At 43.1% G+C, this 16,245-nt stretch overlaps 1 protein-coding gene across 3 annotated transcripts in view; it reads left to right on the top strand.

Annotated features, from left to right (window-relative positions):
- LOC123991375 (GTP-binding protein Rheb) overlaps positions 1–16,245 on the top strand; it is a 59,708-nt gene that overhangs the window by 20,212 nt on the left and 23,251 nt on the right. For 2 of the 3 annotated variants that reach the window (XM_046292896.1, XM_046292898.1), the window contains exons 5-6: positions 5,919–5,975; positions 6,083–6,130. In XM_046292896.1, coding sequence (XP_046148852.1) covers positions 5,919–5,975; positions 6,083–6,130 — 105 coding nt within the window. The remainder of the gene's footprint in view (positions 1–5,918; positions 5,976–6,082; positions 6,131–16,245) is intronic. The other variant, XM_046292897.1, reaches the window with a different exon arrangement.

Here is a 16,245-nt window from a genome sequence, read left to right as displayed (position 1 = left end):
TATATGGGGCTCTGTTCACAAACACAAACACACCATATATATATATATATATATATATATATATATATATATATATATATTAGGGTGTGTTTGTGAACAGAGCCCCAGGACCAGCTTGCTTAGGGGACTCTTCTCCGGGTTCATCTCTCTGTCGGTGATGGCTTTGTTATGGAAGGTTTGGGAATCGCTTCCATTTAAGTGGTTGTAACGTCTCTCTTCTGGATTTTGGTAATTAGTGGGTATCGGCCTAATTCTGCTCTGCATGCATTATTTGGTGTTCTACGTTGTACACGGGGGATATTTTTGCAGAATTCTGCATGCAGAGTCTCAATTTGGTGTTTGTCCCATTTTGTGAAGTCTTGGTTTGTGAGCGGACCCCAGACCTCACAACCATAAAGGGCAATGGGCACTATGACGGATTGAAGTATTTTTAGCCAGATCCTAATTGTTATGTTGAAATGTATGTTCCTTTTGATGGCATAGAATGCCCTTCTTGCCTTGTCTCAGATCATTCATAGCTTTGTGGAAGTTACCTGTGGCGCTGATGTTTAGGCCAAGGTATGTATAGTTTTTTGTGTGCTCTAGGGCAACAGTGTCTAGATGGAATTTGTATTTGTGGTCATGGCGATTGTACCTTTTTTGGAACAGAATTATTTTGGTCTTACTGAGATTTACTATCAGGGCCCAGGTCTGACAGAATCTGTGCAGAAGATCTAGGTGCTGCTGTAGGCTCTCCTTGGTTGGTGACAGAAGCACCAGATCATCAGCAAACAGTAGACATTTGACTTCGGATTCTAGTAGGGTGAGGCCAGGTGTTGCAGACTTTTCTAGTGCCCTCGCCAATCCGTTGATATATATGTTGAAGAGGGTGGGGCTTAAGCTGCATCCCTGTCTCACCCCACGACCCTGTGTGAAGGAATTTGTGTGCCAATTTTAACCGCACACTTGTTGTTTGTGTACATGGATTTTATAATGTCGTATGCTTTACCCCCAACACCACTTTCCATCAATTTGTATAGCAGACCCTGTATAGCAGACCCTGAGTCGAATGCTTTTTTGAAATCAACATAGCATGAGAAGACTTTGCCTTTGTTTTGGTTTGTTTGTTTGTCAATTAGGGTGTGCAGGGTGAATACGTGGTCTGTTGTACGGTAATTTGGTAAAAAGCCAATTTGACATTTGCTCAGTATATTGTTTTCATTGAGGAAATGTACGAGTCTGCTGTTATTGATAATGCAGAGGATTTTCCCAAGGTTACTGTTGAGGCATATTCCACGGTAGTTATTGGGGTCAAATTTGTCTCTACTTTTGTGGATTGGGGTGATCAGTCCTTGGTTCCAAATATTGGGGAAGATGCCAGAGCTAAGGATGATGTTAGTTTTACTATAGCCAATTGGAATTTGTTGTCTGTATATTTGATCATTTCATTAAGGATACCATCAACACCACAGGCATTTTTGGGTTGGAGAGTTTTTATTTTGTCCTGTAACTCATTCAAGGAAATTGGAGAATCCAGTGGATTCTGGTAGTCTTTAATAGTTGATTCTAAGATTTGTATTTGATCATGTACACTGCTCAAAAAAATAAAGGGAACACTTAAACAACACAATATAACTCCAAGTCAATCACACTTCTGTGAAATCAAACTGTCCACTTAGGAAGCAACACTGATTGACAATACATTTCACATGCTGTTGTGCAAATGGAATAGACAACAGGTGGAAATTATAGGCAATTAGCAAGACACCCCCAATAAAGGAGTGGTTCTGCAGGTGGTGACCACAGACCACTTCTCAGTTCTTATGCTTCCTGGCTGATGTTTTGGTCACTTTTGAATGCTGGCGGTGCTTTCACTCTAGTGGTAGCATGAGACTGAGTCTACAACCCACACAAGTGGCTCAGTTAGTGCAGCTCATCCAGGATGGTACATCAATGCGAGCTGTGACAAGAAGGTTTGCTGTGTCTGTCAAGGTGGTGTCCAGAGCATGGAGGTGCTACCAGGAGACAGGCCAGTACATCAGGAGACGTGGAGGAGGCCGTAGGAGGGCAACAACCCAGCAGCAGGACCGCTACCTCTGCCTTTGTGCAAGGAGGAGCACTGCCAGAGCCCTGCAAAATGACCTCCAGCAGGCCACAAATGTGCATGTGTCTGCTCAAATGGTCAGAAACAGACTCCATGAGGGTGGTATGAGGACCCAATGTCCACAGGTGGGGGTTGTGCTTACAGCCCAACACTGTGCAGGACGTTTGGCATTTGCCAGAGAACACCAAGATTGGAAAATTCGCCACTGGCGCCCTGTGCTCTTCACAGATGAAAGCAGGTGCACACTGAGCACATGTGACAGTCTGGAGACGCCGTGGAGAACGTTCTGCTGCCTGCAACATCCTCCAGCATGACTGGTTTGGCGGTGGGTCAGTCATGGTGTGGGGTGGCATTTCTTTGGGGGGGCCGCACAGCCCTCCATGTGCTTACCAGAGGTAGCCTGAATGCCATTAGGTACCGAGAGGAGATCCTCAGACCCCTTGTGAGACCATATGCTGGTGCGGTTGGCCCTGGGTTCCTCCTAATGCAAGACAATGCTAGACCTCATGTGGCTGGAGTGTGTCAGCAGTTCCTGCAAGAGGAAGGCATTGATGCTATGGACTGGCCCGCCCGTTTCCCAGACCTGAATCCAATTGAGCACATCTGGGACATCATGTCTCGCTCCATCCACAAATGCCACGTTGCACCACAGACTGTCCAGGAGTTGGCGGATGCTTTAGTCCAGGTCTGGGAGGAGATCCCTCAGGAGACCATCCGCCACCTCATAAGGAGCATGCCCAGGCATTGTAGGGAGGTCATACAGGCACGTGGAGGCCACACACACTACTGAGCCTCATTTTGACTTGTTTTAAGGACATTACATCAAAGTTGGATCAGTCTGTAGTGTGGTTTTCCACTTTAATTTTGAGTGTGACTCCAAATCCATACCTTCATGGGTTGATAAATTTGATTCCCATTGATAATTTGTGATTTTTGTCAGCACATTCAACTATGTAAAGAAAAAAGTATTTAATAAGATGATTTCATTCATTCAGATCTACGATGTGTTATTTTAGTGTTCCCTTTATTTTTTTGAGCAGTGTATATGTTTTTGCTCTTTATTCTTTGTTATAGAGCCAAAAAGATTGGAGAAAAGGTTTACCCATACATCTCCTTTTTGGATAGATAATTATTTGTGTTGTTGTTTGCTTAGTGTTTTCCAATTTTCCCAGAAGTGGTTAGTCTATGGATTCTTCAATTACATTGAGCTCACGTCTGATGTGCTGTTCCTTCTTTTTCCTTAGTGTATTTCTGTATTGTTTTAGTGATTCACCATAGTGAAGGTGTAGACTCAGGTTTTCCGGGTCTATGTTTTTGGTTGGACAGGTTTCTCAATTTCTTTCTTAGGTTTTTGCATTCTTCATAATAATATATCAAACCATTTGTCATTTGTTCATTGTCTTCAGTTTTCTATTTGATATTTTTAGATTTGATAGGGAAGCTGAGAGGTCAAATATACTGTTAAGATTTTCTACTGCCAAGTTTACACCTTCACTATTACAGTGGAATGTTTTACCCAGGAAATTGTCTAAAAGGGATTGAATTTGTTGTTGCCTAATTGATTTTTGGTAGGTTTCCAAACTGCATTCCTTCCATCTATAGCATTTCACTCAGTTCCTTTGGCTTTGATGCCTCATGATTGAGTATTGCTCTGTTCAAGTAGACTGTGATTTTGATTTGGTCTGATAGGGGTGTCAGTGGGCTGACTGTGAACGCTCTGAGAGACTCTGGGTTGAGGTCAGTGATAAAGTAGTCTACAGTACTACTGCCAAGAGATGAGCTATAGGTAGGTGTACCTACCATAGGAGTCCCCTCGAAGCCTACCATTGACTATGTACATACCCAGCGTGCGACAGAGCTACAGGAGTTGTGACCCGTTTTTGTTGGTTATGTTGTCATAGTCGTGTCTAGGGGGGCATATGTGGGAGGGAATGCTGTCCCCTTGTGTGCTGAGGGTGTCAGGTTCTTGTCCGGTTCTGGCATTTAGGTCGCCACAGACTAGTACATGTCCCTGGGCCTGGAAATGATTGATTTTCCCCCTCCAGTCTCCCTCTGTCTCTCTCTCTCTCTTTGTCTGTGTCTCTCTGTCAGCTTCTCACTCTCACCGTTAATACGAGAATGAACAAGTGACTGTTCCACTGGATGTCATAAGGTGAATGCACCAATTTGTAAGTCGCTCTGGATAAGAGCGTCTGCTAAATGACTTAAATGTAATGTAAATGTAAACAACTACAGAAGTTCTCCTGACTGCAGAGAGTTGACCAAAATTAAAGTCATATTATATTTAACCAGGAAAAGCTCATTAAGACCCAGAGTCTCTTTTTCAAGGGCTTCCTGATAACTCTACTACTGCATTTTCTCTCCTGTAATTCCTCCATACATTTCTAGACAATAATTTAAACAGGATTCATACTGTAGCAAATGCTTTGTCCTGTGTAAGACTATTCTACTGGAGCCTAGGATGCTGTGTGTGTGTGTGCCCCAGAGACTTATGTAAGATGCCATGGGAGCGGGCCTAGGGAGACGTTGCCTGGAGAAATCTGTTCCTAACCCCATCCTGTCATGTCTTCCTGCTGGCCAGTTAATGATGTCAAATTTAGTTAATATCCCCATTGATTTACATGCATTTCTACTGACCAGATTGGGACTCAACGTTCGTCATTTTATATTGAGTCTCAAACCCTGCGTCAGGTCTAGCTCACCCTCGGCTGGGTTTTAAAAAAAGCAGATTCATCTGATTTTCAGAGGAAATTGAAAGAGAGCCTGTGACTTGACTTCTCCTTTTGGACGTTAACAAGGCAACTCCCCATCTTAACTCCTCCTCCACATTTACTGGATTGGTTCAACAGTGCAGAAGAGAACCTCCCCCTCTTCTTTTTCTCCTCAAGGCCAGAAAAAAACTACGACACTAAGGCATTTATTATACGCCTGCTACATTGGGTTGAGTTATACAGGCCTCTACAGTAGACTATGACACTGATGGAACAACAGTCCTCAACTAGATGTTGGAAAGGCATCTAACAAGCAAACAAATAGCACATGGTTAAGTACAGTAGTATTGAAATGGCACATTAAGTACAGTAGTATTGATGGTTCTTATTTGAGGGAGGTTTCTTCTCGTATCAAAGCTTATGTCGTATCGATTTCAAGCAATGGTTCAACCGCAACAGTCCTCTTCTTTTTTTTTGAACGCAGCCCTGATTTTGTCCCAGTCTGGTCATTAGGCAACGTTTGTCAATGTAATCATGGTAGGTTATGTAATCATGGTAGGTTATGCCTCCCATCAGCCCTCTCCAAATCCATACCAACGTAACACATTTAATGAGCAAATGATTATCTTTTGATGAGTCCCCTATTAAAAATCTATGTAGGTGATAAAAGGATGTGGTTTAATTTATCCTTCTTATTATTGTTATTGTGAAGATGTGGATGGATCAGCACCCACTTAGCTCTCAGATGGTGTTGCTGCTTATTCGCGCACACACACGCGCCCACACACACAGACTGGAGGTGCCGGGGACAGAGAATGAAGCCATTTGATATGCTGGACACCAACATGTTGCAGATTTAACATTGTCCGACCTAGAAAATGTCAAGCTTTACACCCATTTAAGAATGCATTTAAGTACAAGTAAGCATTTTTACACACATTTCTAGACCCAATTGTTAACTATTCAACTGTTAAACCATTGTAAGATGATTTCTTTGAGAATAGATTTAGTAATGTTCTGTTGACTCTGTTCTTGTGTCTAGTAGGAGTTTTATTTAATGCTTTCTTTTTATTTGGACTGATCATAAAAGATTGAATGACCTTTTTTTTTGTTTTCTTTTGTAGTTTTGAAGTAATAAAAGTTATCCACGAAAAATTATTGGATATGGTGGGTAAAGTACAGTAAGTAGACTGATCCGCTATCTGACAATGTTTCAATATATATACATACATATATATACACAGTGTTTCACTGATTCGTTTGACTGACAGGACTTTGTTTTCTGCAGAGTACCCATCATGTTGGTGGGGAACAAGAAAGATCTTCACATGGAACGGTATGACACACACACACACACACATACACACACACACACACACACACACACACACACACACACACACACACACACACACACACACACACACACACACACACACACACACACACACACACACACACACACACACACACACACACACACACACAGCTAGTCTTCCCAGTAGACAGTTGTTTTCACTTTCTTAAATGAGATTTAACAGGGATTTACTGTTCTGTCTTGTCGTTATGTTTGACTCTGTGGAGACCTGTTCAGCTGACCGAGTGGAGAGAAAGTACATTGGTTCCGCAGAGGGTGCGGGGCTGGAATAAACCTTTACGACTTGATGTCCTGTCATTTTATGGGCCTGCCATATACGGCTCCACATCTTACATCTTTTGCACGGAGGGCGAAATTGCAACAAGCTCTGTCTCACTGCAGAAGTAGATGTATAACCACATTCTCCAAACGTCAAATTTCTGTGTTTTTGTTTCTCCTGCTCTAGCATTCCATTTCTCCAAATGTCAAATTTTTAAGTTAAGGGTTAAGTTTAGTCACTCATTCTGAATGGTTACCGTAAGGGTTAAAGTTTTGGATAGGGTACATTTTAAAAAGAAAAAACAGTATGCATGACTGGGGTGGAACCCTTCAGATCCAGAGTCGTGAGATTACACTTATCCACAACCCTCATACACAAGGTCCTGGCAAAACCCAAGACTACTTGTTGGTAATAGCGCTCACTGTTGCCCCTAGTAGCCTGTTTTGAAGGCATGGATAATGTCAAATTTTGCAGTCAATCTTGAACGGTCTCTCTTGGAAATCCATCTCTCACTCAGTGCCATTCCCTGGTTGTCCTGACTCCACTAAACTAGACTACTGGCTTGTTGGCACATTGACACTAGCTGGTAAACAGTAGTCCAGTCTGCTCTAAGCTGTCTTTGGAGAAGGCTCTGTTTTGGAGAAGGCAGGGTCAAGTCAGTCTGCTGCATGCCTGGGTCAATCAATCAGTCAGTTAGTTAGGCCTAATTCCTAACATGAGAATGTAGAAAGTATGGGAGGAAAGTGGAGTGGTGGTGGTTATTGGAAGACAGTGTAGTAGTAGTTGTAGTTATAGGAAGACAGTCTAGTAGTAGTTGTGGGTATAGGAAGACCGTCTAGTAGTAGTTGTGGGTATAGGACGACAGTCTAGTAGTAGTTGTGGGTATAGGACGACAGTCTAGTAGTAGTTGTGGGTATAGGAAGACAGTCTAGTAGTAGTTGTGGGTATAGGAAGACAGTCTAGTAGTAGTTGTGGGTATAGGAAGACAGTCTAGTTGTAGTTGTGGGTATAGGAAGACAGTCTAGTAGTAATTGTGGGTATAGGAAGAGAGTCTAGTAGTAGTTGTGGGTATAGGAAGACAGTCTAGTAGTAGTTGTGGGTATAGGAAGACAGTCTAGTAGTAGTTGTAGGAAGACAGTCTAGTTGTAGGAAGACAGTCTAGTTGTAGGAAGACAGTCTAGTTGTAGGTATAGGAAGACAGTCTAGTTGTAGGTATAGGAAGACAGTCTAGTTGTAGGTATAGGAAGACAGTCTAGTTGTAGGTATAGGAAGACAGTCTAGTTGTAGGTATAGGAAGACAGTGTAGCAGTAGTAGTTATTGTCTACTGTCTCTTACCAGGCCTGTACAGTATAGTACACACTATGTTGTCTCTTACCAGGCCTGTATAATATACTACACACGGTCTTCTGTCTCTTACCAGGCCTGTAGTATAGTGTAGTACACACTGCCAGCCTGATGCTTTTCTGAAAATGGGTCACTCACTCAGCTCTACATCTTTCCTCCTTCCTTTTTTGTTTCTGCTTCCTCTTTCCTACTCTCCCTCTCAGTCATTCCCAGAATAAACAGGAAATGGGGCACAGTCACCTCAAAGCAGGAAATGTTGTCTGCCATTCCCTTCCTCATACACATACACACGCTTGCCCCATTGAGGTGATGTACACGCTGGCCCCATTGAGGTGATGTACACACTCTGGCCCCATTGAGGTGATGTACACACGCTTGCCCCATTGAGGTGATGTACACACTCTGGCCCCATTGAGGTGATGTACACACTCTGGCCCCATTGAGGTGATGTACACACTCTGGCCCCATTGAGGTGATGTACACACTCTGGCCCCATTGAGGTGATGTACACACTCTGGCCCCATTGAGGTGATGTACACACTCTGGCCCCATTGAGGTGATGTACACACTCTGGCCCCATTGAGGTGATGTACACACTCTGGCCCCATTGAGGTGATGTACACACTCTGGCCCCATTGAGGTGATGTACACACTCTGGCCCCATTGAGGTGATGTACACACGCTGGCCCCATTGAGGTGATGTACACACGCTGGCCCCATTGAGGTGATGTGCACACGCTGGCCCCATTGAAGTGATGCGCACACTCTGGCCCCATTGAGGTGATGCGCACACTCTGGCCCCATTGAGGTGATGTACACACTCTGGCCCCATTAGGATGATGTACACACGCTGGCCCCATTGAGGTGATGTACACACGCTGGCCCCATTGAGGTGATGTGCACACGCTGGCCCCATTGAAGTGATGCGCACACTCTGGCCCCATTGAGGTGATGCGCACACTCTGGCCCCATTGAGGTGATGTACACACTCTGGCCCCATTGAGGTGATGTACACACGCTGGCCCCATTGAGGTGATGTACACACTCTGGCCCCATTGAGGTGATGTACACACTCTGGCCCCATTGAGGTGATGTACACACTCTGGCCCCATTGAGGTGATGTACACACGCTGGCCCCATTGAAGTGATGCGCACACTCTGGCCCCATTGAAGTGATGCACACACTCTGACCCCATTAGGATGATGTATGCAGCATTGAGATTATTCATATTCTTCTCAGTGTGGAGTGAGGTTGTGAACTGTCCATTGAACGCCCACCCAGACACACAGCCACACAGGAGCCTAGTAGACTGTGTTAGTCCACTAAAGTAATCAAGGCATTACTGATCACTTCCTCATCTCTCTTCTCCCTGCCTCGAGGGCAGTTAAAGGCTTGCTCTGGGCGAAGTGAGAACTGGCTGGACCTTTTTAATGAATCAATAACTCCAGGCTATTAAATCACAGGAGTGGATGGGAGTGAAGGGGTTTACACCCCTGGGCTATGTAGCTTTGGGCTCGGCTGAAGACTCATGCGATAGGTCAGTGGGAAAAGGGGATGTTATCTTAGTATTGTGATGCTGTCTTTTCAGTTAGTCGGCGTGGTGTATAAATAACCTGGTATTACCGCCACACCGGCGGTCACAAGTCATGAAGGCAGTCAAATTTCACATGACCATTTAGTCACGGTAATTAGGTTTCTCCAAGCTCTGACACTGCTGCTGGCCGTTAGTAGCCTACCAAACTTGCTAACAGCCTGGTACTCAGCACTCAATTGTCTTTATAATCACTCTGACATCAATACAAATGTATTTGAAAATCTAATCAAACACTTCATGAGAGCTCATGTTGCACAACATTTCTATAGTCTATGCAATTGCAGAAGAAACAGAGTGATGGCCTCTATTAAAAAGAGGAGGATCCCATCTTTCTATATGCTAGGCCTACTATGTTTATTTCTCAACTCTCCTAATATTAAGCACGTTGCTTATATTTACAACAGGAGTATAGCCTACCTGGCTGGCATGAAGAAAAAAAATAACACTGGGCAATGTATCCTCCAATCACTATTTAAGTGCATAGATGACATGTATTTTTTCCACTGCCCCTGTTTTGATACAGGTACATGATAATGGTCCATTCTAAATCAAAACATATTTTAAACATATATATTATTTAGTATATGTAAAGACCAGATTAAATCAAGATTAGTGTGATGAGTTACAATATTAGCATATCACTTGTGAATGATGCCCAGCGTAAGGCAAGAAACGATGTCTATTTTTTTAACCTTTTTCTCATTATATTCGCACACCTCGTGTAGCCTAACCCATAGGGCTGTATGTTTTAATAAGGTTTGTATCACAACTAAAGCGGCCAAATAACTTCTTTAAAATGAAGGACATGAATCCGCTTTACAAGGGTTGTAAGAGCCTGACTGGCATACATAAGCAGCTCGTGAGTTTCAAGTTTGGGGAAGCTAATTTTCCCCATAAAAATGCAACTTTATAATAAAAGCATTACATGCATTATTGCATTTGTGGTCACTTTTGCTAATGGTGTTTTCTGCTAATGGACATTCGTGCGTATAGCCTACTTACTGCCTTGTGCTCATTGCTGCACTTATAATGTGAAGAAAAAGCCTAATAGTTTATCAACATTTTAAACTAAACGTTCTGATCTGGTGCGTCACCCATTGCATAAAACAGTTTTTTTGATGTTAGTGGTTGTATTAATTTGGGATCTATCGCAACCCACAACTGTCCCAAAATAACTTTTGTACTTTGGGGGATGGTAGATTGACAGGCTAGTGCTTTTGCTGTTCTTTAGGCCTACTCTTATTGTTGGCTAACAAAGTAAATGTGGACATTTCTTCGAATATCTTCAATATGCACCTCGGAATTGGATAAGGAGTTGCTTCCCCGATGTCTGTCTTAACTTGTAGCCTGTGAGAAAGACCCAATCACGTGACGGAGAGCGAGTGGGAGACGCTTCGGATTGCGCAGCACGCTCCGTGAGAAGGGCACAGCACTCTGGGCCGCAAAAGGCATGTTTTTTTTTAGGGAGCATTACAGTCACAAAGGGGATGCCGCCGTTAAATTCGAGGCATTATCAAGTGCTTGTCAAATTGTTAATGAGAGACTATTGGAGTGTGTACAGCCTGCGCAAAAAAAAAACAAAGCAGAGCTCAATGCCTTTCAAGCACTTTTTCAAATCATCATTAGTCTCATCATGCAGCCTTACAATGTATTACAAATCAAAACATTTGGCCTAATGTTTGTAGAACAACCAAAGTTACATTAATAACTCTTAAAAACAACAGTACGCTATTTTTTTCTTCTGAAATAGACTACATTTTCTTCATATCATGCTTCTTTAGAACTGTCTAAAGTAAATCATAGATTTATTGTGAAGGTCTAGGCTATATTACATGGATTTATGAGCCTTTTTAAAATGGCTTGTAAAATGTGTGGAAGCCAGGAGATGCTAAATGTGTTTGTTAACTAACGGTGAATTACCGTTAGACTCAGTTATTTGTTTGACAATCACCGGCTGACGAAATTATGTGACCGCCACATCCCTAGCTGCAACCATAGGAGTTGGCTATATAGCACAAACAGATCTGGGACCAGGGTAGTGTTGAGAAATAGCGTGGCGAGCCTACTCTGTGACTTATAGGGCCCAATTCAGACATAGGAAAGGCGTGCGTAAGAAAGGTGTCATTTCCTAAGGTCTTATCAGTAGTTGGTATTTAGAATTTGCAGGTGTGGTTGCCTTGAGCTCTGCACACATTTTAATTCAAACACTGAAAACCCACTTGCTGGCCAACATATTTTCTCGTGGAGTTTTCATTAAATAGGGTTTTCAGGACCTTTATCTAAGGCCATCCCTTTAAATTTGGTGTACATTTTTAATTACATTTTTCTCGACAGATTAACTAGAATATCTGTAGAGAACGATTCAGAATATAGGGATCAATGAAAAGTCATCTAATATATGCATATTCGTCTCCGTCTCAGGTAGATTTAATAATACTCTTATTTTGTAGATTATTTAGGCAGTTTTAGGGTTAGGAAAGTGTAATGAATAGGTAACACTTTACACTCAGCGTCATAACAGTCATGACAGCTGACACAACTTGTCATAACCTGTTATAATATGGTCATAACACTGTCATGACAGCTGACACAACTTGTTATAACTTGTTATAATATGGTCATAACACTGTCATGACATATTTAGACCTATTGTGACGTTGTTTTATGGCTGGTTATGACACCTACAGTACATAAAAGTGTAGAAACCAGCACAACCTACCATGGTAGTAATTTTATGGTTTGTTATGGTTTTGTGGTGTCAAAACCCACAAAACCACACAGGGCAAAACATTCCCTTACACCATAGCCTACGTGTCAACAATATGTTATATATATTTTTTAACTGACCACATTAAATTATCATTGTAATTGCGCACACATTGATGCCAGACATACACCTACCCCAATGCTCTGTTGCTGATGACTGGGATGAATACAGGATCAGGACAAGACACCCTCTATTAGACTGATGAATACAGGATCAGGACAAGACACCCTCTATTAGACTGATGAATACAGGATCAGGACAAGACACCCTCTATTAGACTGATGAATACAGGATCAGGACAAGACACCCTCTATTAGACTGATGAATACAGGATCAGGACAAGACACCCTCTATTAGACTGATGAATACAGGATCAGGACAAGACACCCTCTATTAGACTGATGAATACAGGATCAGGACAAGACGCCCTCTATTAGACTGATGAATACAGGCGCAGGACAAGACACCCTCTATTAGACTGATGAATACAGGATCAGGACAAGACGCCCTCTATTAGACTGATGAATACAGGATCAGGACAAGACGCCCTCTATTAGACTGATGAATACAGGAGCAGGACAAGACACCCTCTATTAGACTGATGAATGGGATGAATACAGGATCAGGACAAGACACCCTCTATTAGACTGATGAATACAGGATCAGGACAAGACACCCTCTATTAGACTGATGAATACAGGAGCAGGACAAGACACCCTCTATTAGACTGATGAATACAGGATCAGGACAAGACACCCTCTATTAGACTGATGAATACAGGATCAGGACAAGACACCCTCTATTAGACTGATGAATACAGGAGCAGGACAAGACGCCCTCTATTAGACTGATGAATGGGATGAATACAGGATCAGGACAAGATCAGGACAAGACCCTCTATTAGACTGATGAATACAGAAGGACAAGACACCCTCTATTAGACTGATGAATACAGGACAGGACAAGACACCCTCTATTAGACTGATGAATACAGGATGAAAGACGCCCTCTATTAGACTGATGAATACAGGAGCAGGACAAGACACCCTCTATTAGACTGATGAATACAGGATCAGGACAAGACGCCCTCTATTAGACTGATGAATACAGGATCAGGACAAGACACCCTCTATTAGACTGATGAATACAGGAGGACAGGACAAATACAGACAGGACCTGATGAATACAGGATCTATTAGACTGATGAATACAGGATCAGGACAAGACGCCCTCTATTAGACTGATGAATACAGGACAGGACAAGACGCCCTCTATTAGACTGATGAATACAGGATCAGGACAGGATTAGACTGAAATACAGGAGCAGGACAAGACACGCTCTATTAGACTGATGAATGGGATGAATACAGGAGCAGGACAAGACACGCTCTATTAGACTGATGAATGGGATGAATTCGGGAGCAGGACAAGACAACCTCTATTAGACTGATGAATGGGATGAATACAGGAGCAGATTTCAGGAGAAGGACAAGACACCCTCTATTAGACTGATGACTGGGATGAATTCGGGAGCAGGACAAGACAACCTCTATTAGACTGATGAATGGGATGAATACAGGAGCAGGACAAGACACCCTCTATTAGACTGATGAATACAGGAGCAGGACAAGACACCCTCTATTAGACTGATGAATACAGGATCAGGACAAGACACCCTCTATTAGACTGATGAATGGGATGAATACAGGATCAGGACAAGACGCCCTCTATTAGACTGATGAATACAGGAGCAGGACAAGACACCCTCTATTAGACTGATGAATACAGGAGCAGGACAAGACACCCTCTATTAGACTGATGAATACAGGAGCAGGACAAGACACCCTCTATTAGACTGATGAATACAGGATCAGGACAAGACACCCTCTATTAGACTGATGAATACAGGAGCAGGACAAGACACCCTCTATTAGACTGATGAATGGGATGAATACAGGATCGGGACAAGACGCCCTCTATTAGACTGATGAATGGGATGAATACAGGATCAGGACAAGACGCCCTCTATTAGACTGATGAATACAGGAGCAGGACAAGACACCCTCTATTAGACTGATGAATACAGGAGCAGGACAAGACACCCTCTATTAGACTGATGAATACAGGATCAGGACAAGACGCCCTCTATTAGACTGATGAATACAGGAGCAGGACAAGACACCCTCTATTAGACTGATGAATGGGATGAATACAGGAGCAGATTTCAGGAGAAGGACAAGACACCCTCTATTAGACTGATGACTGGGATGAATTCGGGAGCCGGACAAACACCCTCTATTAGACTGATGAATGGGATGAATACAGGAGCAGGACAAGACGCCCTCTATTAGACTGATGACTGGGATGAATGCAGGATCAGGACAAGACGCCCTCTATTAGACTGATGAATACAGGAGCAGGACAAGACGCCCTCTATTAGACTGATGAATACAGGAGCAGGACAAGACGCCCTCTATTAGACTGATGAATACAGGAGCAGGACAAGACACCCTCTATTAGACTGATGAATGGGATGAATACAGGAGCAGATTTCAGGAGAAGGACAAGACACCCTCTATTAGACTGATGACTGGGATGAATTCAGGGGAGACAAGGACAAACACCCTCTATTAGACTGATGAATGGGATGAATACAGGAGCAGGACAAGACGCCCTCTATTAGACTGATGAATACAGGATCAGGACAAGACACCCTCTATTAGACTGATGACTGGGATGAATGCAGGATCAGGACAAGACGCCCTCTATTAGACTGATGAATACAGGATCAGGACAAGACACCCTCTATTAGACTGATGAATACAGGATCAGGACAAGACACCCTCTATTAGACTGATGAATAGGACAGGACAAGACACCCTGACTGATGAATACAGGATCAGGACAAGACACCCTCTATTAGACTGATGAATACAGGATCAGGACAAGACACCCTCTATTAGACTGATGAATACAGGATCAGGACAAGACACCCTCTATTAGACTGATGAATGAATACAGGATCAGGACAAGACACCCTCTATTAGACTGATGAATACAGGATCTATTAGACTGATGAATACAGGATCAGGACAAGACGCCCTCTATTAGACTGATGAATACAGGATCAGGACAAGACACCCTCTATTAGACTGATGAATGGGATGAATACAGGATCAGGACAAGACACCCTCTATTAGACTGATGAATGCAGGATCAGGACAAGACACCCTCTATTAGACTGATGAATACAGGATCAGGACAAGACGCCCTCTATTAGACTGATGAATACAGGAGCAGGACAAGACGCCCTCTATTAGACTGATGAATACAGGATCAGGACAAGACACCCTCTATTAGACTGATGAATACAGGATCAGGACAAGACACCCTCTATTAGACTGATGAATGGGATGAATACAGGATCAGGACAAGACGCCCTCTATTAGACTGATGAATACAGGATCAGGACAAGACACCCTCTATTAGACTGATGAATACAGGATCAGGACAAGACACCCTCTATTAGACTGATGAATACAGGATCAGGACAAGACACCCTCTATTAGACTGATGAATACAGGATCAGGACAAGACACCCTCTATTAGACTGATGAATGGGATGAATACAGGAGCAGATTTCAGGAGAAGGACAAGACACCCTCTATTAGACTGATGACTGGGATGAATTCGGGAGCCGGACAAACACCCTCTATTAGACTGATGAATGGGATGAATACAGGATCAGGACAAGACGCCCTCTATTAGACTGATGACTGGGATGAATGCAGGATCAGGACAAGACGCCCTCTATTAGACTGATGAATACAGGATCAGGACAAGACGCCCTCTATTAGACTGATGAATACAGGAGCAGGACAAGACACGCTCTATTAGACTGATGAATGGGATGAATACAGGAGCAGGACAAGACACGCTCTATTAGACTGATGAATGGGATGAATTCGGGAGCAGGACAAGACAACCTCTATTAGACTGATGAATGGGATGAATACAGGAGCAGATTTCAGGAGAAGGACAAGACACCCTCTATTAGACTGATGACTGGGATGAATTCGGGAGCAGGACAAGACAACCTCTATTAGA

The sequence above is a fragment of the Oncorhynchus gorbuscha genome, linkage group LG12 (assembly GCF_021184085.1).
Source record: "Oncorhynchus gorbuscha isolate QuinsamMale2020 ecotype Even-year linkage group LG12, OgorEven_v1.0, whole genome shotgun sequence".
Taxonomy (NCBI): Eukaryota; Metazoa; Chordata; class Actinopteri; order Salmoniformes; family Salmonidae; genus Oncorhynchus; species Oncorhynchus gorbuscha.
Note: the sequence above shows the minus strand (reverse complement) of the source record. Positions and strands in the feature narration are given on the sequence as shown.